This window comes from Aquarana catesbeiana, linkage group LG12 (assembly GCF_042186555.1).
Source record: "Aquarana catesbeiana isolate 2022-GZ linkage group LG12, ASM4218655v1, whole genome shotgun sequence".
Classification (NCBI taxonomy): domain Eukaryota; kingdom Metazoa; phylum Chordata; class Amphibia; order Anura; family Ranidae; genus Aquarana; species Aquarana catesbeiana.
Genome location: NC_133335.1, coordinates 23,346,614 through 23,371,084, shown reverse-complemented (window position 1 = coordinate 23,371,084; position 24,471 = coordinate 23,346,614). Strand labels below are relative to the sequence as shown.

The 24,471-nt window shown below is 41.8% G+C and overlaps 1 protein-coding gene across 1 annotated transcript in view; it reads right to left on the bottom strand.

Annotated features, from left to right (window-relative positions):
* Positions 1-479: 479 nt before the first annotated feature.
* The window catches only part of PRPF6 (pre-mRNA processing factor 6), a 40,140-nt gene continuing 16,148 nt past the window's right edge, over positions 480-24,471 (bottom strand). The window contains exons 6-22 of the mRNA XM_073607413.1: positions 23,316-23,471; positions 18,347-18,441; positions 18,104-18,260; positions 17,330-17,492; positions 15,875-15,993; positions 15,246-15,464; positions 14,819-14,941; positions 14,605-14,726; positions 13,437-13,575; positions 10,838-10,957; positions 10,307-10,483; positions 7,603-7,736; positions 6,857-6,948; positions 6,611-6,725; positions 5,901-6,027; positions 4,095-5,024; positions 480-2,029 (exon numbers count right to left, since the gene is read on the bottom strand). Coding sequence (XP_073463514.1) covers positions 4,872-5,024; positions 5,901-6,027; positions 6,611-6,725; positions 6,857-6,948; positions 7,603-7,736; positions 10,307-10,483; positions 10,838-10,957; positions 13,437-13,575; positions 14,605-14,726; positions 14,819-14,941; positions 15,246-15,464; positions 15,875-15,993; positions 17,330-17,492; positions 18,104-18,260; positions 18,347-18,441; positions 23,316-23,471 — 2,211 coding nt within the window. The 3' untranslated portion in view covers positions 480-2,029; positions 4,095-4,871. The remainder of the gene's footprint in view (positions 2,030-4,094; positions 5,025-5,900; positions 6,028-6,610; positions 6,726-6,856; positions 6,949-7,602; positions 7,737-10,306; positions 10,484-10,837; positions 10,958-13,436; positions 13,576-14,604; positions 14,727-14,818; positions 14,942-15,245; positions 15,465-15,874; positions 15,994-17,329; positions 17,493-18,103; positions 18,261-18,346; positions 18,442-23,315; positions 23,472-24,471) is intronic.

Genomic DNA, 24,471 nt, shown 5'->3' with positions numbered 1-24,471 from the left:
GGTGTATACACCGCCCTAAAGATGCTGCTTGCAGGACTTTTTCTAATGTCCCGCAAGTGCACCGCTCCAGGCTTTCACACTGGGGCTGCAGGGGAGGCATTTTTCAGGCGCTATTTTTTAGCCCTTTGGCACCTGAAAAATGCCTCCAGTGTCAAAGGGGCCTAAAACCTGGCAGCTGATTGGTTACTACGCACAGCTGCACCAGTTTTAGTCTCCGCCTTTGGGTAGCAATTTTTCTTCACTAGAGCAGTGTTCTACAGCAGGAAAGGTGTGCCTTCACAATCTTTTTTGCAGGTACATAGTTTAATAGTCGTTTTAACTTAGGAATAGGGTCACTTTAACAATAGTTCAAAAATGTATGTGTCTAGGACCAAACAAAAATGTTTACATTTGCTTTAAATTCTGGTTCATGCCCGCGGCCACCGTGTGTGCACCATTCTTGGAGCAGTGTGACTGCATTGCAATGACACATCTCACAGTTTACATTATTGATATATCAGAAAATTACATTTCATTCATCTTTATTCACCGCAGTGTAGTGAATCGTTAGATGCTGGGCTGAAAAAGTACAGCGTGTTCCATTTTTATTTTCAGCACACAGAACTGATATGAACTCAAGGCAAATTGCCTCTTTGCGTTGTGTGTCTGCATTGGCAACACTGCCCAAGGGAGCTGGTGTGAATGAGTCCTTAAAAACAAGCACCATTTTCCTTTTGGGAACCCTAGTTGCCTGGCTGTCTTTAGCTTCAATATTTCATTTACCCCTAAAGAAGAATGCAAGCCAAAAACACCTTACAAGAAACCCCACAAGGAAAAACGCACCTATAAAGGCTACCAATTCCAATAATTTTATACATTTATTGAACAGAATATATCAATATGGCACAGGGTGTCCCCCCAACATCACACAAGTCACCCCTGACCCCCCCGGGAGGGTACCGTTGGGTGAGGGGTGGACCAGGTCATTTGGAGTGTGGGGGGGTAGGGGGTCAGGGGTGACCTGTGTGATGCTGGAGACACACCCTAGGTGAGTGGGGTGTTTCCCTGTGCCACATTGATAGATTATGTCCGCTCAATGTATATACAGTAATACCTTGGATTACGAGCATAATTTGTTTCAGAAGAATGCTTGTAATCAAAAGCACTTGTATATCAAAGCAAGTTTCCCCATAGGTAATAAAGGAAACTCAGATAATCCGTTCCACACCCACTGCTTGTCTACGCAGTGCCGAATGCGGCCAGAGGCGCGGGGGCGCCGGAGCCACTCGGGAACGGAGTGTTTCCGAGCGTCACCAACGCCCCCGCACCTCTGGCCAAATGCGGTACTGCACACCCCAGAATCCTGCGAGACAACGCTCGCAAATCGAGTCTGAATTTTTTTATTTTAAAAACTGCTTGTATTGCGAAATGCTCGTAAAGGCAATTCGAGGTTCCACTGTATTTTATTCAATTGGTAGCCTTTGTAGGTGCATTTTTCCTTGTGTGTGTGTTTTTTTTTTTTTTTTTTGTATGGCATAATATTGGAAGCACCTCCCCTCGGTTTTAGTGTACAGGCACCATTTCAAACAACCACTCCCAGAATTCATACAATTTTGGGTTCTTTAACAAAACTAAAACACCCCCCATTCTTCATACTTGTTCTGGCTCAGTAAACCGGGGCACTGCATCAGCATGAAAGACAGGCAACAAGCATTTTAAAGCAAACCTTTCCCCGACACAGGAAAGGCTTTTTGTAGATGACCGTTGTCTGGCTTAGTACACTGATCAGATGGATCCAGCAAGGCTTGAGTTACAGACCTGCTACAAACATGCATAACCGTCATTTCAGACATTCTTATTTGCAGGCTTGGTCCAGGCAAGGTACACATTATTGAAGCAATATAAACATTATGTAACAGAATGAGAAGTGGCAGTCCTCACATCTTGCTCTTGTCTTAAAGCAGGGGTGTCCAACCTTTTGACCTTCCTGGGCCACATTAGAAGAAGAGGAATTGTCTTGGGCCACACATAAAATACACTATAAGGATATCTGATGAGCAGAAAAAAAAGTCAGGCAGATCACAAGTTGACGATCACTGACATGAATCAAATACTTAAGTAATAAAACTTCATTTTTGTGGTAATATTTTTTATTATAAAAGCAAAAAGAGGACAACATAAAACTAGTGTGATATTTGGCACTGTTTTTGAGAAACTAAACGCATCAATATCTGGTTGGATGAAGCAAGCCTTAAATTAATTCTTAAAGCGCTCATCAGATATTTTAGTTCTAATTTTGCCCTTTGTAGCTTCTTCCTTGAAAATAATTGCTCACAAATCTAGGAGCTCCCGAAAACGGATAATCTGAATAAGGCGTGATTGTGAAGAGTGGGATATGTTCCTTGGGAAGATAAAAACGTATAAAATTCCAATAAGGAGACACCGTTAATTTTTTTTCTTCGGCCGCATGTGTTCGGTAAGCGTAAACGCATTTTTACAAAAAAAATATCTACATTTTTACATTTACTGTGGGCTGCAGGTTGGACACCCCCTGCCTTCCTTAAAGTGTATGTTAAAACCTTTTTTTTTTTTTTTTTTTTTTGGGCGGAGTGTAAAAAGGACATCCATCAGGTTTCTTGCTGTCCCCTCTGGCAAGATTTTTCTACTGCTCCTGGTGACCATTGCCTTTGGTACATAAAAAAAAAAGGGAAATAAAGCATTTTTGAACAGAAAGTGAAGGCAAATCTTCCACTGGATAAACCTGCTCAGGTGACAACTGTCTAAGGAGAGACACCCCTCGCTTAGAAGGAATCTTTTCTTACTTCTTGTAGTCGCTATGGGATAGGAAGTAAATTAAAGTCTCCCAAGAAAGGAGAAAGACAAAACAAAAAAAAACAACCCTCACGGTAATCCTAACCGTTTCTAAAGTTTTGGCTTAGAAGTACTTTAGGGAAAAGTAAGAAATGGCAGTTTTCATACAGAAACGTTTTTTTTATATCAGCAAAGCAGGGGTCAATCATTTAAAAGATTATTTCTGATTGGCTGATATTGTTTATTGCAGATCAGTTACTCTTCACATCAGCTTAAAGCAAAGCTCCATCCAAAAAAGGGGAAGCACCTGGTTTTGATATTTACCGTACTTGCTCCCACTTCTAGTGAATTGAGCCAGAAGTTTGCCCCCCCGCCCATTCACAGGCGCAGTAGGAGACCGCCTGCAAATACGCAAGGCTTCACTGCCAGTTTCCCTTAGTCAAGATGGCAACACCAGCGCCCTATAGCCGATTGAAAAACTGGCACCGGTGGATCCCTGGGCAGGTAAGTGCCCCAATATTAATAGTTAGCAGCTACAGTATTTGTAGCTGCTGACTTTTAAATAAAAAGTTCTTAAGGAGCCCGGAGCTATAATCCTGATAGTTGGATGCAAAAATTCCCAAACATTTTGTTGTTGATTTTTCATAACTGAAGGAATTTTTTCATACAAAAAATTTTGATGGCTCTTCCTAGCCAGAAAAATCTATTTTCATTTCCTAGCATTGCTGTACAATTTACACGGCCATTTTGAATGAAGGGAAGACCAAGACAGTGGGGATAATTACGTGTACATATTTTTTGCCATCCTACTTGTTACCACAGAGTATATATATATATATATATATATATATATATATATATATATATATATATATATATATATATATATATATATAGATAGATAGATAGATAGATAGATAGATAGATAGAGAGATAGATAGATAGATAGAGAGATAGATAGATAGATAGAGAGATGTTTAGAGAGAGAGATCTATCTATCTATTTTTTTTTCCAGAAATAATTCAGCATAAATCAAAATCAAATGAACTACCAAACTTTTTAAGTAGGCTGCTTAAAGTATATATAAAAGTCTACTATAAAAAAAAAGAAGAAAAAACACTTATTCAAAACTGATGTATACATTTAGTTTTGAAGAGTAGAGAAGAGTAAGAAACTGTCAGTTCTTTATTTCCCCTGCTGTGCCCTGTAGGGGAGATTTTATTTCCTGTCTCAGGAGACAGAATAGATAGAAAAATAACAGTTGTCACTAAACAGGTATCTGCATATAGGTGGTTTCCCCTCACCTCCAGTGATAACAGTTGGACCAGCAGAGGAAGAATTCCTGCAATGCAGACAGCAATATAAAGCTGATGAAATTTTTTTTACCAATCACCACCCTAACAAAAAAATAGAACATTGAGTTAAATAGACTTATGTAAACAAAAAAAACAAAAAAAAAAAAAATCAGTTTCTCACCTGGGATTACTATGATAGAAAGAAAACGTGGTTATTACGCCTCTGGTAGAGTTTCTCAAAACTAGGTATCCTTTGCAATCACAGACACGGTTTGGTAAACACAAACTTTTATGGAGAAAAACTTTACAGCAAAATACCAAAAACAAACACTTGGAAGGGTGTTCTCTTCCCACAATACGATTTCATACACAAAAATTTTGTCAAGCGAGCTAACATAGCTTTGTGTGTAATCTGCCACACGGACTATTAAAAGTGAGTAAACGGAACTTTGTCTCCATCTAGTGCTCACAAAGCCGAACGACAACTGGAAAGCCATATATAAACTGTATTGTCCATCGTTCTTGTAGGCATAGGCTGATCCCACGTTTAAGAATTTTCACAGAAAATCCAACAATGACTACCTGGGCTCCGAGACTCAAACCACTAGGATTATCTGCCCCCGATCGTAAAGCTTTAAAACAATCCTTAAAATTAATAAGGGGTTTCAATAGGGCTTCCGGCCCCAAGCTATATATATATATATCTATAAAAAATAAAATACACAGGGGTGGGGTGTTTATGGGACAATGTGACACAATGGTGCATGTCAAAATTAGGTAGCCGCCTCAGAATGCATTCTTTATTTTGGAAGCCACCAGGATGAGAATTTCCCCTATTTTGTTTTGCCAGTTTACGATGTCCTTTGACACTGCGCACCAAAGTTCGCCATGACGCGGCTCTGCATTTTCACAACGTTTACGGATTTCCTCCTGCTGCTCCTGTAAAGGTAAAAAAATAAAAATAAAAAAAAACGAGAGGTCAAAAGAGAAAATACATAAAAGTGTAAGTATAATGGAGGATGGGGAGGTAGACCATATACATGATACTTTGTATGAAATACATACAAGGAATTCATATATTGAATAATGTAAAGTGATTGTAAACCTCAGACATGAAATATGAGCCAAGCATATCCGTCTAAAGTGTGTACTTATCTCAATTGGGAACACTAAGCATCATTTCTGTCTGCTGCTTCATTCATCTGCTATCGGCATGAATCACTTCTGACAAGTTTACCTGACACCGAGAGAAAGTTGGTGACAGGGGAGGGAGCTCCAGCTGATTGAAAGCCTCGGCTCTGTGCGTTGCATGAAGGGGGTGTGTCCCTTCCCTCCAATCAGCTCTTAGAGCTCTCCAGAGGGTAACTTGCACTCTCTGTCCCCTTTTTTCTGACAGCTCAGACAAACTTTATAAATTCTGGACTTTGAAAGAATGTACATAAGAGGAGACTGCAGATAAACAACTTATACAGGAAGGATTTGTTTAATCTCTGTATCACTTAAGGCCAGTCACTTCACTGGGTATATGTTTAACGTATTACGCGTTCTAAACACATACAAGCAGACCAATCATTTTTGACAGTCATTTAGAAACTGTGGGTGTGCATGTACCTCTGTGCTGCCACTAAATAGTGTAAAACAAGTCAAATGCAATGCGTGCAACTGAAGCATACAAAAAAAAGGGGGGTAAAATAAACAAATCCTATAAAAAGCATTAATGTGAAGTTAGTTGCTGCAACCTCTCACTGTGTTCCCACAAACAATTTTGATCATTATTTAAAAACTGTAAAATGGAATTGGCCTCCAACTCCTCACCTCTGTACCGTGCTGCAGCTCAAACTTATAGAATGTTGCCCAGGCATCGCCGAGGTCAGAGTCAATCTTCACTGTACGATGAAACCAATCCCGCGCTTTGGAGATCTTACGCTCGCTCCAGAATAGCCTGGTGAGAGAAATTAGAAAAAAAGATTGAAGACACGTGCATTGAGGCGTAATTTTTTTTTATTCCACTTTTTTAAATTTTATACTTTTCCTTAAATTTTTTTTTGTGATCACTATTTTTGAAGGATGTAAACATCCTTTGCGATAGCAATACAGCATGACAGGTCCTCTTTATGGAGAGATCTGGTATCAATAAGACCCCAAATTTCTCCTTTACCTTTAACAGCAAAAAAGAAAAAAGTTTTTCTCTTTTGCTTTAAGAAAGGAAAAAAACAAAAAACAAAAAACACACAAACATTAAATCTTCCGGCCCGGGAACCGGAAGTGACATCATGACGTGTCCTTCAACAGCATATAGATGAGCAGAGGCCATCGCTTATCCCTTTGGCAAGCCACCACCAGGCGTCAGATGGGTTACCGGGCTCAGCTATCGACAACGTAAGCCTGGGAACAACCGGGAAGTGGTGTCAAAATTATCCCAGTATTTAACAGCAAGTGGTTAAAAAAAATAAAAACCCTTACTACCAAAGTCCTTATAGACCACATTAATTAGGAAAAGATGATGTTGTAGGTCAGGCACTCACTTGGCTACTGCCAATAGTACATGGGGGTCATGTTCACACTTCTTCAGGGCATCAACGCTCTTTGTTTTTCTCTGTGGTCTGGCTTCTAGAAATATGGCTTCTGCCCAGAGGATTCCTGGAAAATGGTAAAGAAAATTTACTACATCACATCATTACAAAAGGCTACACACATGCAAAAATGATTTCCGATTTCTCGGATATCATTTCATCAATAGGTTCCACTGCGTGATATCCACTAGGTCTCACCTGAATTAGGACACTCTTGCAGAGCCTTGGCCATCAGGGTATTGGCAATATTCTTTAGCCCAGCTCTGAACTCTAGACGTACTGACTCCAACCTGTAAAGAAAGGAGTGATTACTAGGCATTCAGTACACAAAGTGCTTTTCTGGCACTTACTCAATGTTCCTGTTAACTGAGTTTCAATAACCGCTTTTTAAACAACATTACACAAAGTTTGTTTTTTTTTTCATTCAACCCGGTGGGCTGAATGAAAAACTGGGAGATCGCCGTACTAACACAAGCAATTTTCTTGCGGCAATCTCCCCCGCTGGGGGACTCCACCTACAATGGAACACACAGAGTAGCGCTCGCAGCCATTGGCTGATTAGATGCTAGTTTGCCAGCATGTCCCTTTTACAAAAGCCAATCAATAGAGCGGCTTCTGTTGGACAGGCTGCTGTACGCACAAACCGAATCTTGGCGGGTTTCTTGTTTTTTGTTTTGTTTTTAAAAACATTTGGTATTTTTTTGTTTATAAAGAAAAAAAATTAAAAACCCAGTGGTGATTAAATACAAATAACAGAAAGCTAAATTTGTGTGGGAAAAAAAAAATTATATAAATTCCATTTGGTTACAGTGTTGCATGGCAGCGCAATTGGCAGTTAAAGTAGCGTAGTGCTGAATAGCAACAAAAATGCTCTGATCACGAACGGGGTAAAACCTTCCAGAGGTCAAGGGATTAAAAATACAGATAAAGGCAGTGAATCTCACCATAGTTCAGGGGTCTTTGGGTTTTTTAGACGACTTTTTTCCAGAATAGCCCGAGCCCTGGTCAGCTGTCCTATCTTCTCCTCCAATCTAGAAAGCAAAAGCCACAGCGGGGAGGAGTGTGGGCACTTCTTCAGCTAGAACAAAGAAGCAATGATTGGTTAGAACTGGTTTTATTGATTTGAGCAGTTTATTAAAAGAGATTAAGATCATAAAACAGAACCTGACAGGACAAACTGATCTCAGAAAAAATTAAATATGGAGCGAAAGGGAGAAATTACTTCTTGCAGATAATCACCTAATGTTTTTTACTTTTTGGAAAATGCTACTCTACTATTCTAAACGACTATTATGTTGCAGAGCTGCAATATAATTTGTATGACCGACATTTAGCTGTGAACAAGGTTGTTTTTACGCCGCTGTATCTCACACTTAGTGCTACCACTTAAAGGTGTTGTAAAGGCAGAAGTTTTTTTTTATCTAAACGCATTTTATGCATGAAGATAAAAAAAGCCTTCTGTGTGCAGCAGCTACCCCCAGGACCCCCTAATACTTACCTGAGCCCCATCTATCTCCACAAGGCCTTCCAGGACTCTGTATTGACACAGCAGCGGCGCCGTTGGCTCCCGCTGTTGTAAATCAGTTAGTCGAGAGAGAGAGAGAGAATGAGAATATGGACACACAGAGCTGCAGCTCGGCTGCCCCCCATAGCAAGCTGCTTGCTTCACTGCTACTCGGCCAGTAGCAGTGAAGAGGGACCCGAGAAGGAGGATCCGGGCTGCTCTGTGCAAATCCACTGTACAGAGCAGGCAAGTATAACTTTTTTATTAAATAACAAAGAGGCTTTAGTATCACTTTAACAGGGTTAGAGTAAGGGCCAGATCACACCATAGAAAAAGCAGTCCAGATAGTTTTCTGCATGCGCGTTTTTGAAGCGTTCCGAAGCATTTTGGATGCATTCTGTTGCATTTTTTTCTTCACCTTAAATAAGGACATATGTGTTCCATTGAGGTTTTTGGTGTGTTTAGGTGTGTTCCTGTGCACTTTTGATGCGTTTTACCAAGTTCAGTGCAGGAAAAAATGCAGCGTGTTCTACTCTTTTTTTCAGGAACCGACTACACTGGTGTGAACTATGCCATTGAAAACCATATAACAAACTATCCATGTGTTTTTGACGCAGAAGAGAAAAAAAAAAAAAAAAAAAGCACTGAACTGCATGTGGTGTGAATTGGCCCTAACTCCACTTTATTGAGAATAAAACACTCTGCTCTGGGTGAGCTAAGTACATTGCAGGTATCTTGGGCCAATTCACACCAGTGCATTTTAGCGTAGATGTAAACTACAGATCAAGGACATCAGAAAAACAATCATTTTCTATGTGTCCTATGCACAGCATAATGTTGTGTTGTGCTAAAATGCAAAATGGATTGTCCCCGGACGTCTAAATGTTTGCCAACGAACGTCTAAATATATGCCAACGGACGTCAAAACGTATGCCAAAGGACAAAAAAAATGTAGGTCAACAGACGTTGGTGCGCGTTACAACATGACTGAAATGGATGGAAATGTACATGCGTTTTAGCGCAAGACAGTGTGAACTGGCCCTTTAACAAACTTTGTTGCAGATTCCAACCTTTTGTTATTCTGAAGAAATAGCTGTTTTGTTTGTGTCCTCTTTACAATGCAGCGTGAATCTGCATGGATGTAATTTTATAATGATCAATCTGCTGCTGCACTTGCAGAGCTCTAGTGAGGAAAGTTGCAAAGTCTTCATCCCTTTAGACATAATTTCCCTTTGGGAACATCTCACTAAAATCAGTGAGCCAATCACACAAGCAGAAAATTACATTTCTGGGGAGGGGGGAATTCTGTACACCAATTGTGTAAAGAACGCCTGCAGGTAGCCATATTGCATTTTACCGAAAATTACAGCGCTGCAGAATAAAAAGGAAAGGTAATTTTTAAAAACATTCAATTACAATATGACTTGTGTCACAATTTCATATACTATATTATTTTTTTCACAAAAAAAGTGGAGTTACCCTTTAACACCATGGAGACAAGACTAGAGGAGGCCTTTGAAAAAAAATATGGGAAGTGCCTTTGCCGAATTAGAGGGTCAGAGGTCACCTGAAATATGACAGTCTCCCATCCTCTGAGAATGCACTGTCAGTCAGCTGATATGCCAGCAGCTACCCTGTTAACCTGAAACTCAAGTTAAAGTGTCAGGTTTAGACAAAACAAGAAAAGCTAAATAAGGTGAAAGTAGGAGCAGAAATTATAGTTCTTTCCCCATCCAAAAGAGGAAATTTAAAAAGGCAACAAAGTGGAAGTGCTGGGGAGAGGTGGACACTCCTGTTTTTACAAGTAAAGGTTTTTATTTAATTTGTGTCATGTTAAAAGAAGAGCTACAGTTGGGTTATGCTGGAATCTAAACAGTATGCTGGTGCATTCATAAAAGCTTTATTAACCTACTGTCTGCCCACCCATACGGGTTATCCCTCTTGTAAGAGAAAATGGAACTACCACCATTTTATTCTACAGTGTGTCTGCTTTCAGAAAATATATGATGTTTTGGGGGTTTTACTCAGTCTTCAGGTCTAAAATGATTTTTTACAAGTGTGCAGAAAAAGCAAAAAATGGCTCTAGCAGCGAAAGGGTTAAAGCGTCAAACCAACCACGGAGAGAAGCTGATGTCAGAACTCACCCCCTGATTGTAAGATTCTCTCGCTTTTTCCATCTGCTCTCTCTGCTCCTCGATCTGCCCCATCATCATCCAGAGTTTAGGGAAATCCTCATAGTGACGCAATGCCTCTTCACACAGTTCCAGTGCGGCATCTACTTTCCCCAGCACCCACTCCAGCTTGACTGATTTCATGAACACCTGGATTAGGGGGAAGAAGACACATATCATATGGTGGGATTTAAATTCACTAAAATGTATTTTTCCCAAAAGAAATTGCGTTTGAAAAACTGCTGCGCAAATACCATGTGACATAAAAAAAATTGCAACAATTGCCATTGTATTTCCTAGGGTCTCTGCTACAAAAAAAATATATATATATATATATATATATATATATATATATATATATATATATATATATATATGTTTGGGGGTTATAAGTAATTTTTTAGCAAAAAATACTGATTTAAACTTGTAAACAAAGCGTAATAAAAGGCCTGGTCTTCAAGTGAATAATATATCTCTTTCCAAATGATAAAACAAGATGTGTACCCTGGCGGTGGGAGCACTGCTTCTAGCCTTTGCCAGCAGCCTTCGGGCACGCTCATATTCATTATTTTCAGATTCCAACTTCACGGCAGCCAGCCAAATCTCCTCGCTGTTCGGGTTGGCCTGAAAAAGAAAAAATATTAGAGCAAATCCAACCAAAAAAGAGTTGAATGTACAAATGGTTTTATAGCATTAAAGCAGATGTAACCCCTCTCCTATACCCAGTGATGTGAACAGCCTTATATGATACACAGGGATAAAAATAAATCCCCCACCCTAATTTTACTACGTATATATGCTGTCTTCATCTTGCTATATTCTTTAGAAAGTGGACATTGTGTTACAAATTTTCTAGTCCTGATCAGCACTGCAGTGAAGCTTGGCATACACCGAGTCACAGCTGATTGGAGGAAAGGCACCCCTCCCTCCACATTGACAGAAAGAGGAATGAGAATGTGCAGAGCTGTGCTGTGAATAGACAAGCTCTCTGCTAATCTATTTATAGCAAGCTTCCAGGACACAAATGTCGGGCTGCTTTTATTTTCGTTGTTGGAGAACTTGTCATGCTGATAACAGAGCAAAGAAACAGCAGAAAATCATGGGACACAGGGCTTTGGAGAGAGATAAGAAAACACTACAAATATATGTGCATAGGTCAAATTTCACAAATCAAATTTACATCCACTTTAAAAAGAGAATTACGGGATTGAAAAAAAAAAAAAAATTCTACTCACCTAGGAGAAGGCAACATCGGTCCAATACTGCATCTGTCCTCTGCCTCCAAGACCGAGAACTGAGGGATCAAAGACTGCTGATCGTTCTCAGGTCCATTCTGAGCCGAGAGCCAAGACTGTCAGTCAGTGGCTCTCTGCTCTGCCCCTCTAGCACACACTGGAACGCTGGGCTGCGGAGGGGACGGGGGAGGCTGGCTCAGTCTCCCAGCAGCGAGCTGAGGCGCAGGATCCATCCAGAACAGGGACCGGCTGAGTGACATCAGCCAAAAGCGAATTTTAACCCACGGTCGGTTGAATACGGTTCACAGGAGTGCACTCCTGTGACCCACAGGAGAAGTAGGGCCAAAATAGCTTTGACCTTACTTCTCCTTTAAAAGGGTAACAAGACTTTTCAGAGCATGTAATACCATATACTCTGAGCCACCACTGCAACCACAACTACTCTTGGGGCCATGAGTGAACAGCAGCACACGTTTAGCCTGGGTTCACAATCTTGCAAACTCAGACATCGCATGCGATTCGCACCGCATTGCTGTGCAGATCACATGCGATGTCTGTGCAATGCGAGTTCAGCCATACAGTTGTATGGCTGAACTCTCATTGGATTTGCACAAAAAAGGTCCAGGGACTTTTTTTTCCCCGCATTGGAATCGGATCACATGGGTGTTCACACCCATGCAATCTGATTCCTGTCCGAATCCACAGTTTGCACTGCGATCTGTGAACTGATCTGGGGGTGTCATTACCATTGTATTCAACAACCACAGCGGTTCGCAGGGAGCAGTGTGAACTGCCTGTGGGAGAGATGAGATGCGGGAACCGGAACTGGAATTGCGCTGGTTCCCGCATCGCTATAGTGTGAACCCAGGCTTAACATCAATCCCTAAGTCCTCCAACGTCTGTTAACCCCCCAAGTGCCACTCCTCCTCACTGCCTATGATCCTACAGAGCAAGAACATCAATTTTAGTTCTCAGCTGGGAATAGTCCACTTACCACTGATGCACATGGCGCTCTGGAAAAGTACAGCATAACGTTCGGGCCTATTAGCCCATCTGGGAGCCACAGGTGCTGTGCAGCTGCTGTTTTGACATGGATTGTACCTGGCTGTATGGAGGTATACACACTGGAACTTACAGTAATGTGTACTGTGCTCTCTGCATTGTTAACAACCCTGCTCATTTCCCTCAGAACTATACAACACCTCCCTCTCGAAGATGAGGAGAGAAGTTGGCGTTTGTACTGTCCTACCTAGGATGACAATCCTGCTCCTCCACAGACAGTACAATGAGTGAGCATTGTCACCCTAGGACAAGTATGATAAGAGACAGGATCACAACATGTAAAACAAAAAGGAGAAAATAAAAGCCTGAAAATAAATAATGCAGCCAACAAACTTGTAACCTGTAACAGATTACATTTTTGATATCATGCTTAGAGCCTGAGCATAGAAGTATTTTTTTTTGTTTTCAGAAAGCAAATTAAAATAAGCATTATATTTCAGAGCACCTTGATGTCTGCTTTAAAAGAGTAACTCCACTTTTGTTGAGAAAAAAAAAAATTCCCCTCTGGGTGATCTACGTAAAAGGATTTTAATGAACTTTGCTGCAGATTCCTACTTTGTTACTCTGAAGACATCCCTGTGCGTTTCTCTGTGTCCATGTGCATGAGTGAATCTAACGGGAGTGGTTTTATAATTATAAAGCAGCTGCTGCACATACAGGGCTCCAAAAAGGAAAGTTACAGGGTTTTTTAATATTTTATAGTATATTCAATTGCATTTTTTTTTTTTTTACCCACGAAAGTGGAGTTACCCTTTAAATACTGCAGCCATAGCACCAAAGGTAAGTCGGGCCACGAGAGGACTCACCTGGAAGGCAAGAGCGAGGATACTCCTAGCAGCTGGAACATCACCTGCCAGCCATTTAGACTTGGCACCCATCAGCCACAGAACCTCAGCCTTTGGACAATGGGCGACAGCTCTCTGCAGGAGGGTCTCCAGGGACTCCCTGTAGGAACAGAGGGTGAAAGGAGTACATAATTAAGTCATTTAATTCTAATTGAACCCACCGTTTAGCACAATATGTGCTATTAAGGTTTAACTGAACTTTTAGTTTAAAAAAGCTAAATACTAGGGGGTCGACCGATTGTCGGCGGCCAATATTCACCTCTTTTGAAGAATCGGTATCAGTCACAAACTTACCGATATTGCTTTAAGGGTAAGCTGCGGGCATTACCCTAGTACCGTTCTTTAGAGAGGATGGTCAGCTTTCTAACAACCAATGTAGCTAAGCAGCCACTCAGCTGTTATTACAAGCAGCGAGAGGGGACACACCCCTCACGCTGCCTGATATCGGCTATCAGCCGAGAAATCGGTATCGCCCTGAAAAAACGATAATCAGTCAACCCCTACTAAATACTTTTCAAGAAATTCAATAGGTGTGGAAAGACCTTTGCACTGCTTCCCCACAGAGAATAAGCATCCCGCTCTACATCTGCTAGCACGAGACAGGCTTTTTTTCCCCCTTCAGGCTGCAGCAGCTTCAGAAAAAAATAAATGAGTTGTAAGCCATTGCACAGCTTCTTTTGAACCTGGAATGTATTTAGCAGATGTAAACTGAAGTTTCATTTGGGCTTTCATTTTTAGAAGAAAGCAGTGAGTGACTTGATAAAATCCTAACTCCAGCAAAACATTTTTAGATTTGGATAGAATGGGGAAGAATGAAAATTTCAGTTGTGCTTTTAATTCTGTCTGAGAGTCAAGAATGAAACCTCACCTCCTGTTTTGGTGACAGCTACAAAAATTTTGGATTTTTCAAATTACTTTCTGTCCTGGCGATAATGGTCACCATGACAAATAGATAATGTGACTCCCCCCTGTGGGGAAAAAGAGCAATAAAAGCTCTAAGGGGCTCTAAAAAGGACCACATGCTATCCAAATCTTAAAATTTTAAATTCAGCTAGAGAAGACAGTAGAAGTAGGAATAATCTACAATATACAATCTGATAATTGATTCATCTAGACCACACATACATACCTTGTTCCATGATTCTTTTCAAAGTAGGCAGCCCGCAGCCACACGCTCTTCTTCATGGGGAATGCCTGCAGGGCATATGCGTAGATAGCACGGGCACACTCCAGTGCACCATGAGATACACACTGCAAGCCAAAAGATGTTTTATATAAGGCAATAACCTGGAAGTCTTGTACTGCGATTACAATCCATTAAAACAGCACAAAGAGGGACTCACACTTTCAGCATCCTCCATCCACGTGTGTTTCCTGTCCTCCTCTTCTATTCCAATTCCAATGACTGCCCTGGTAACAGCTTGGCATGTTACCACACTGCCTGCTTTGTCACACTCCTCTGCGTCCTACAAATGGAAAAAAACAAAACACCAAAGTAATGACATTTATCTCCCTGATAATTACCTATGATTACTTCCTGAGAAATATTTTATTTCACGGTGAAGTTTGGAAAATTAGCATTGAAATTTATACAAGCAAATCAACTGATTTATAGTAAACTGATGTCCCTGAAAACCCAAATATGAGCTTGCAATTCTGAGGATTGTGGATTCCTAACTCCACCCACCAAACGCTGTGCAGGCCAATTATGCTCACCTGTGTTGATTTACAAACCTATAGCCCTGCTCCACTAACATATGCCAAACCTACCTGTATCCACTGTTCTCGGTTGATTTCTACTCCGTTGGCTCTCAGAGATGTGATGGCTCTGTCCACAATCTTTTCCACCATCTGTGTGTTTCCGTTGGCTTCCTCCAGTTTGGCGGCTGTAATCCAGATGTGTCTGTCAGTAGGGATGTTCTCTCGAGCCTTGTTCAAGACCTTACGGGCATTCTCATAGGTCTCCAACCTGGCCAGGGCCAACCACAACTAGACCACAAGGAAAAAAAATTAAAAATACCATTTTTCATTAATATTTTGCAACCTGATTCAGCAGGTGAACCTTACATGTCACCAAAGCAGTTCCATATAAAGCATGTTGTAATCATTGTCAGGCTTTTGCCTTTATTCTGAGGTTTCCCCACTACATACACACAAAAAAAAAAAAAAAAAAAAAAAAAAAAAAACACACCTTTTGGTCTGGAGAGTATTTGTACAAGACACACATAAGTTTTGAGTATATACTACAGCAGTACCACCAAACTCCTGTCCTGAAAATGTTAAACTCTACAAGCAATCAGCAACAGTCTTGTTGTGGCTTCCCGAAGGGGGAATACTAAGTAATAGTTTATGGTTAGAATTTTTACAATGCCGTTTGCTGAATTTGCCTGGACTCTCACCTCTACACTAGTGGGGCAGCATTCTACAGCGCGGCTAAGCATGATCCTCGCGTCCTCAGGCTCCTCCAGTTCCACAGCGGCCTTCCACAGACGGACAGAGTTTGGAACATGCTCAAGAGCTGTGCAGAGAAAACAAGGTTTCTTTTTTATATATTTGGGAAAAGTGCAAGTTACAGCTTAAAGTGGTTCTAAAAGGTTCAAGGTTTTTTTTTTTAACCTTATTCTATGCATAGAGGTAAAAAAAAAAAACCTGAGTGCAACAGCCCCCGCCTAATACTTACCTGAGCCTGATCTTCCTCAAGCGCTGTGCACTGGAGCCTCGGCTCTACTGGGTCTCTCCCTGCTCATTGGCTGAGACAGTTAATGACAGCCAGTGAGCCAATAAGGGGAGAGAGAGGGCGAAGCGAGCCGTGTGTGTGTGTGTGTGTGTGTGTGTGTGTGTGTGTGTGTGTGTGTGTGTGTGTGTATGGACACGCAGAGCAGCGGCCTGGGAGCTCGTCTGCTCAGGTGCTTTCCCATCGCAAACTGCTTGCTCTGGGGGCGCTTGGCAGGAGCACCGTTGGGAGGACACACACGAAGAACAGGATTGGGGCTGCTCTGTGCAAAAAGGTATCCCAAACAGCTAAATGAACAGTTTGACAATTTACAAAATGATCTGTAAATTAACATGTAAAACCATGTGATACTTTTTATTCTTGTGAACATATCGATCCCTGCTCTGCTATATTGCTGCATAACAGGAGAGTCTCACAGACAGCAGCACTACAGACAACATACCATTGTCACACCTCCTGCCTGTTCTTTGACTCACTAGAAAATCTCACAATTACAGCAGGCACGCCAACACCGAGCCAGATTTTACATTTTAGCCAGTTAACGATCGCCCGCCGCAGTTGTACTGTGGCAGGTTGGCTCTCCTGCTTAATATACGCCTGCTGCGATTTTTTTTTTTTACTAAAAATATGTAGAAGAATATATATCAGCCTAAACTGATGAATACATTTGTTTTGTTAAGGATATGTATTAAAGCAAAAAAAAATTAATTTTTTTTCTTCAAAATTGTCGCTCTTTGTTTATAGCGGAAAAAATAAAGCCCACAGAGGTGATCAAATAGCACCAAAAGAAAGCTCTATTTGTGGGAAAAAAGGACGTCAATCTTGTTTGGGTACAATGTCGCACGACCATGCAGTTGTCAGTTAAAGCGACGCAATGCCTTATTGCAAAAAAATGGCCTGGTCATTATTAAGGGAGCAAATCCCTCTGCTCCTTAAATGGTTAAACACAGGACAATGAAAAGCCAGATTCCAAGAAATGAATGCAGCTGAATAGAAAAGCAATTTAGTGATATCTGAAAGAACAGATTAGCAAACTAAAAAGTCTTTCTAGTTCCCTAAAAAAAACGAAAAAAAAAAAAAAAAAAAAAAAAAAAACTTACAAACTTAAACCTATGGTTACCTTTCCGCAGCACCCGCTTTTTGGCTCGAAGGTCAGTTTCTAGCTCAGCAGCTCGGATATAGATACGGACAGACTGCGGAAGGTGACAAATGGCCTGGGCCACAACAGCCTTTGCCGTGTCTCCTGGTTGGAGACGGGCTGCTTCCAGCCATACGTCTTCACTCTGTCAGCAAACATACAAAGAAGGAACATCAAAAGGGTGTCTCACCCCACAAAATGATTACTACAGCAATGAGTTGACTTTCATAGGAGGGAGGGACTGGAAAAACTGCCTTTGCAGCTCAGCCTCTCCAACATAGAGAACGTTCTCACCTACCAACCCTCAGATGAATATGTAGCCCTACATTGATTTGCAAGTCAAATTTTCAATGTAGAACAATTTTTTTTTTTTTTTTTTTTAAAAAGGGAGAACATTTAACAGGCAAATTTCAAACAAACCGGGTGTGTGCTCCCCCATATCATGCGGATGAACATAACTAGGCATGCAGAAACCGAGCACAGAAATCTCCCTTTGCATCATGAGAGCCAAGCTTAAAAGAGACCCCACTGCCAGACCCTTTAAGCAATCAAAAATTTTCCCATAAGATTATAAGAGCATTTCATGTATTTTATTTATATTTAACTGTAGAAGCCTCACTTTAAACCCAAATCAAAATGCACCCCACCAAAAAGCAACAGTATGGCAGGCATGCCTCTCTAAACTTAAAATTATATTAATGGTGACAGCTTGAAATAAATTACAGGCTGTTCCCATAATGAATGATGGACCCTCACCTTAGGACACATTTCTGTTCCTTTCATGATGAGATTGCGAGCCACTTGCACCTTGCCAGTAACTTCCTCCAGACGGGCAGATGCGATCCAGGCGGGTGGGTGGTGAGGGTTGGTTTCTCGCACAGATTTCAGCAGCAGACGAGCTTTCTTAATATCACTGGATTAAAAAGAGAGTATAATAAACCTGTCAGCCACATAAACACATCAAATACAACATTGTCATTAACAATTCACAACACATACTTGATGTCTCCCCCGTGGGTGGGGATCATAGAGTTTAGATCAGTCAGATAACCTTTGGGATCAACCACAGTTTGGCCACTCACAGAGTCTGACACCTGCAGAAGGAAATAGGTTGTATATGAACATTCAACTTTCTGTATTTAAAGTGTACCCCAAAGCATCTTAAACACACCTTAAAGTGGGAGCAAATTCCCTTGTACGATTTTTACCTATAAGTAAGCCTACAATAAGGCTTACCTATAGATACCGTTAATATCTCCTAAACAAGCAGCGTTTAGGGGATATTTACTTTAGATGCAGCTGGGGACGTCACCAAAGCTTGCGCTCAGAAGGAACGGCATACCCGTGCCATGAACAGCGACTGCCGCACGCTTGCGCAAGAGTGACGTCATCGCCAGCTTGGCCATTCATATCGCCGAAGCCCGCAAACCTGGAAGGAAGACTTAGTGAAGATGAAAGCACCTTCAGCGGTGACAACACGCCACTGGAGGACTTCGTTTTCAGGTAAGTCTATCATAATGTGCTAGTATGCGGTGCATACTAGCACATTATGACTTAAACTGCCCGGTGGCTATTTTTATTTACTACTGCTTTAACTGATTGAAGAACTCCTGTCTACTCAGCAGATAAGGGCAGGCAACATATGTTTAAGAACCCTAGATTACCTAAATCCCTAGTATTCAAATTATGGCTGCAAGGCATGTCTTCCCCCTCCAACAAGAACATGCAAGAGTTGTTAAGCCTCAACTTACATACTGTAGCCATTTCAAAATGTCTGGAAGAGTTGTTTAAAGTGCATCTAACCCCAAGAACAAAAAATGTAATAATTGCATTTTACTTATCGTGTATAAGTTGAATTTTTCAGCCCCTTTTTGGGGCTGAAAGTGCCCCCTTCGACTTATACACGAGTCACCGCCGTCTGCCTACATGATCAGCATGTCATGCAGGCAGACGGCGTCCAGCGTGTGCTACATAGCACTCGGCAGCGGCTCTCACTGTTCAAAAGCCGCGCCTCCTCGTCTGCGATAGGCAGTCGGTGTACAGCCTATCACAGACATTCTCTCATCCTCGTCCGTGGTATGAGGATGAGAGGATGTCCGTGATAGGCTGACCGCTGGGAAATGGAGTTTTTTGGACGAGGAGGAGGCGCGGCTTTTGAACAGTGAATGGCCGCCAAATACTACACACTGATCGGTGCAGAGCGGCGCACAGAGGATGCACAGGACACAGGTAGGATGCACACACACGGACACATGCACACAGGTACATATACACATACACAGGTACATATACACATGCACATATACACAGGTACATATACACAGGACACATGCACATATGCACAGGACACAGATGCACATATGCACAGGACACATGACACATGACAAGGACACAGGGAGGTATACAGCTGCAGATGGGCATTGTTGACCCTCTTTTTCCACTTGCAGTAGCTGCTGCATTTCTCACCCTCGTCTTATACTCGGGTCAATATGTTTTTCCCATTTTTTTGTGGTAAATTAGGGCCTTGACTTATACTCGGAACGACTTATACTCGAGTATATACGGTAGATGTGGTGGCTGCATTTGTTTATTTTTTCCCTGTTATTTTTACCTTGTGACCCTATCAGTAACACACACCTTCTGTCTTAGGGTGGCAAAGCAAGCACGCATGTACTGCATCTATGGAAGAACAACGTGTTCACACCAGGAGAGGAAGTGTTGGGGCTACAGAACATTTTCCTCTTCTGTAGTCAACAGAGGCAAACTGTAAAAGTGCTAATAACACTGGCTTCCGGATTTCTCATAGAATCAAAATGCCTTTTTTTCACTTACTGAACAGATATGACAAAACACTCTCAAGAGTTAATTTACCAAAATAAAGGGGACTAAGTAAAGGAAGTTTCATTGTTCGGGTTTACTATAAAATCAGACAAATTAAATATAACCTTTCGCCTTATTCCTTCTGTCCCATAAGAAACCTTTTTGGCAACCTTCAAAACTTGTCTGCAAACACATTCTAACAGGAGAGTAGTTCTAGCAAAGAAAGCATTGCCACGACCTCCTTCAATGTTCATGCTCCAAGATCCAAGTCTCCCTTAGGGATAAGAAAGGAACAGGCACGTCTGGTGGGATAGTGGGCGTTTCTTTACAAAGCGATGGAAATGAAGTTTGTCTCTCTTCTTCCCTACAGGATTTCCTTCTGTTCAAATATATAGGTTTTTGTAGGGAATTTCTAGACTAAGGAAATGGTGATTTCAGGACACCAAATGCTGCTCATAAGGAAGCATACAAAGCAAAAAAATATTGTTAACGATGGAAATTAACTTAGTGTGTCTTATTTAATAGTCTGCGAAGGATGCATTTAGTAAAGACCGTCTTGTTTTCCTGTTTTAAATGCTGTACTATCTGGTTGCTAATGTCTTCAAATTCTTTGTTCACTCCACTTTACTAGATGGACATTAGGGTTTGTTTACATTGCAATCCTCACATTTAAAACACAGTTGTAATTAGGGATGCACCGATGCCGATACCAAGCATTTGGGCAAACCCCCCCCGAAACCAATACTTTGCAGTGCGATTTCCGTCAATACAAAATGAATGGGTGCAAATCACACTGCAAAGAATCGCATGCGATAAAATTCCTGCCCAAATAGCATACTACTTCCCCCACTGACTCCTGTGTGTAAAATAAATTTTTTATATATATATATATATATATATAAAAATATAAAACACACACACACGATAGATTACAGCGCCATCTAGTGGGCAGTTTACAAAATGTTAGAACTCACAGTACATAGAACCTGCATGCACAGGCCGATGGACGTACTCACAGGGCTGGGAGAAGATGAAGAGGCGATGCGCCCCCAAGCTGACATCACTTCCGCCCTACACCCACGGAGTCCCAGAACTTCTCCAGCCCCGTGAGCACCTCCAGCAGCCCTTATTTGCTACCATTGGCGTACCGGGACACCTATGTAAATTATTCTGCATGTGGCCAGGTGTAATGCGACTTCTAACTTTTTTTTTTTTAAACTGCCCAATAAATGGTGCTTTACCCCTTTTATACACACACAGTTTCAGTGGGGGAAATCGCAATCGATTTGGACAGGAATCGCATGCGAATCTTCGCAGTGCAATTAGCGCCAATTAGTCTTTGTATGGATGCACCACAAGGTATCGGTACTCGGTTAACCAAAAGTATCGGTACTTGTCCTCGCCGATAAAAAACGGTATCGGTGCAACCCTAGCTGTAATGCACCCGCGGTGCGCTTTTTAGTCATTTCTTTATTTACCGGGTTGCATTTAGGGCTGGCCACACAGACAACTCAGATTTCAACTGCTGGCTGCAAGCTAGTGGACCGATTAGCACTACTCTGCGCAGATAGAAAGCCTCAGTTTCATCAGCGCACCATGCCTGCACACCATCACAGCACAGTGGTGTGAACCGGAGACATAGCAGACAAGGCACTTTAATTGTCCATGCAGTGGGACTGCGCTGGAATAGCCACCCAACAGTCCCACCGCATCTGGTGTGAATCTACCTTTACGGTGTGTTTCCAGTACGTTTATGTAGTTTTTTAAACTCATAGGGTTTAAACTAGGCTTATTGAAAAGCTTTCATTTGTCTCCTATACGTGTTTAGGCTGCTTTTAAAAAATGCATTTGCCTGCATCTGGTGTAAACGAGCCTTCAGTGCCGGTTCACAACAGCGCGCTCTGCGAGATTGTATGCAATTTCTTTGCTGGTTCAGCAATGCAGATTGCCATGTCCCTTGTCCAGCTTGTTCAGTGAAAAATAAAGCACAATTATCCGCTCTGTTCGGTAGGTAGGGCATTTACTCTGGAAGCAGCAAGACTAAAAGAGTAACAACTCTTTTTTTTTTTTTTCCCAGAACAACAAAACACATAGGTATTGTAAAGTGTAGGTCCATCTCTGCCATCCCCAATGTTATGTCTCATTAAAGCTGCAAGTAAAGACAAATACCTGTTGATTTTTCAGAAATCCAGTGAGCTCCTAACTTCTTACAAACACCCGCAGTGTTACCAACCCTGCCGTCTTGGACTACAGTACACCTCCCCCGATGTAATGCAGGCGAGAAAAAAAAAAAGAAAAAAAAAAAAAAAAAAAAAAGGGAAACGTCCTGTAGTTCAAATCTTCAAACCTTGGCACCCCAGACGTTTTGGAACTACATTTCCCATGAAGCTCAACTACACTGCAGAGTGCATGAGCATCATGGGAAATGTAGTTCCGAAACATCTGAGGTGCCAAGGTAAACCATCAATGGCCTAGGACGATAAAATTGCTCAACCATAGATATTGTATTGGTGAATGAGTGTGGTCACCCAAGGACAGGATGTGTGTTAACAGGATCACCAGGGGAAAATAAAAGGAAAACATACTGCAAAAAGGAAACTAACGCATACACCACATCTAAGGATTGGTAACCCGAAATATATTTACATTTGGATTTATGCATCTAGAAAAACATTATTAGAATGGTTGTATACCCCTTTCTGAAATTTTTTACCTACAGGTGAGTCTATAATAAGGCTTACTTGTAGGTAAAATCTCTCTCCTACACAGTTTAGGATATTCACCCTGCATGCAACTGCTGACTTCAGTGGCGCATGTGCAGTGAAGGTCCGGTGAATCGCGCGGGACCTTGCCGGAACTGATGTCATTGCGGCTCCGGCCACTCACAGCGCTGGAGCCGCGAACCCGGAAGAAACGCAGAGGGGAAAATGTCAGCTCCCTCGGCGTTGACCGGGATGCAATGTGGGGACCTCGTTCTAAGGTAATACTAGTTCATTATGCCTTTGCCTTACGTTTTTTTTTTTTTTTTTTTTTTTCGGTTTGTGGGTATACAACCGCTTTAAAGAGAAACCAATTATTTTGCACATTTTTCTCCGGCTGCAGATAGAGTTTTGAATAGACTACAAAGCTGTCTCCTTTTGCTACTCACCTGGCTCAACCTCATGTCCATCAGGGTATTTCTGGCCTGCCCGATTTTCCTCATGTCCAGTTCTCCAGAGCCGGGTGTCATCAAGCCTGGCGTCATTCCTCCTGGGTACGGGGAATTCAGGCCACCTGGGAAAGGGGTGTTCAACCCCCCAAATTGCTAAACAGAAGAAAAGTAGTCTGTTGAAAAGCAAATCAAAGCTAGTAGAAAAGCAGAATTTTTGTTGTACATACGATTAGCAGCCATATTTTTTACATTATTTAATGAGAACAATGTCTGGTCAACCACAAACATGTTATGCATTTTCTTCTTTTAGTGTCTGTTAAAGCGCACTCTCCATTACAGATGCACTTCAGGAAAAAGCTAAACAAAAATCTGGAGCCATGTATGCTAAAGTATGTTTTTTTTTTTTTGCACATTCATACTTACCTAGGTGGATGCAACATCAGACCGATGCTGCATCTGTCCACCGGCGCCTCTTCACTGAGAAGCGAGCCACCGGACACTGTCGATGGCTCGGTTCTCACCTCCACGAGCGGAGAGATGCTGTGTCAGTCAGCATCTCTCCTGCTCTGCTCCTGCACGCTCACTGGAGCGCTGAGCTGTGGAGGGGTGGGGAGGGGCCGTCTCAGCAGACCACTGAGACCCTGAAAGTGCCATCAGTCCAGGCAGCTGGCGGATCCAGACTTCCAAAGTCGGAATGATGCAGTGCCTGGACTGATTCCAGTTATGTCAGTGGAGAGCGGATTTCAGACCAATGTCCGCTGAAAACGGGTCACAGGAGTGCAAAACGAATTGCACTCCTGTGACCCATAGGAGAAACCAGGCCTAAAAAGCTCAGCTTTAACAGTCTTACCTGACAAACAAGTTGTAATTTGATTCAGAAATTCTTGTCATTCTGTTCAGCCATTCTTGCGATTTCCACATCCCCGCCAGAAAGCATGGCATGGACAGGTGACCCGTTTTGTCGTACATATTTCCCCTTCAACCTGCTCACTGCTAATGAATCACCACAATCATCCTATTACAGTGTGCAGGTAGGTAACCCAGGAAGTGGTGAATCTGATCTGGTGAGCATTCTGGCTGTGCAGTGTGGCAAAGGTGACTGAATGACAAGACCGGCTGAAGAGTAACACATCGCTTGGTAAAAAAAAAAAAA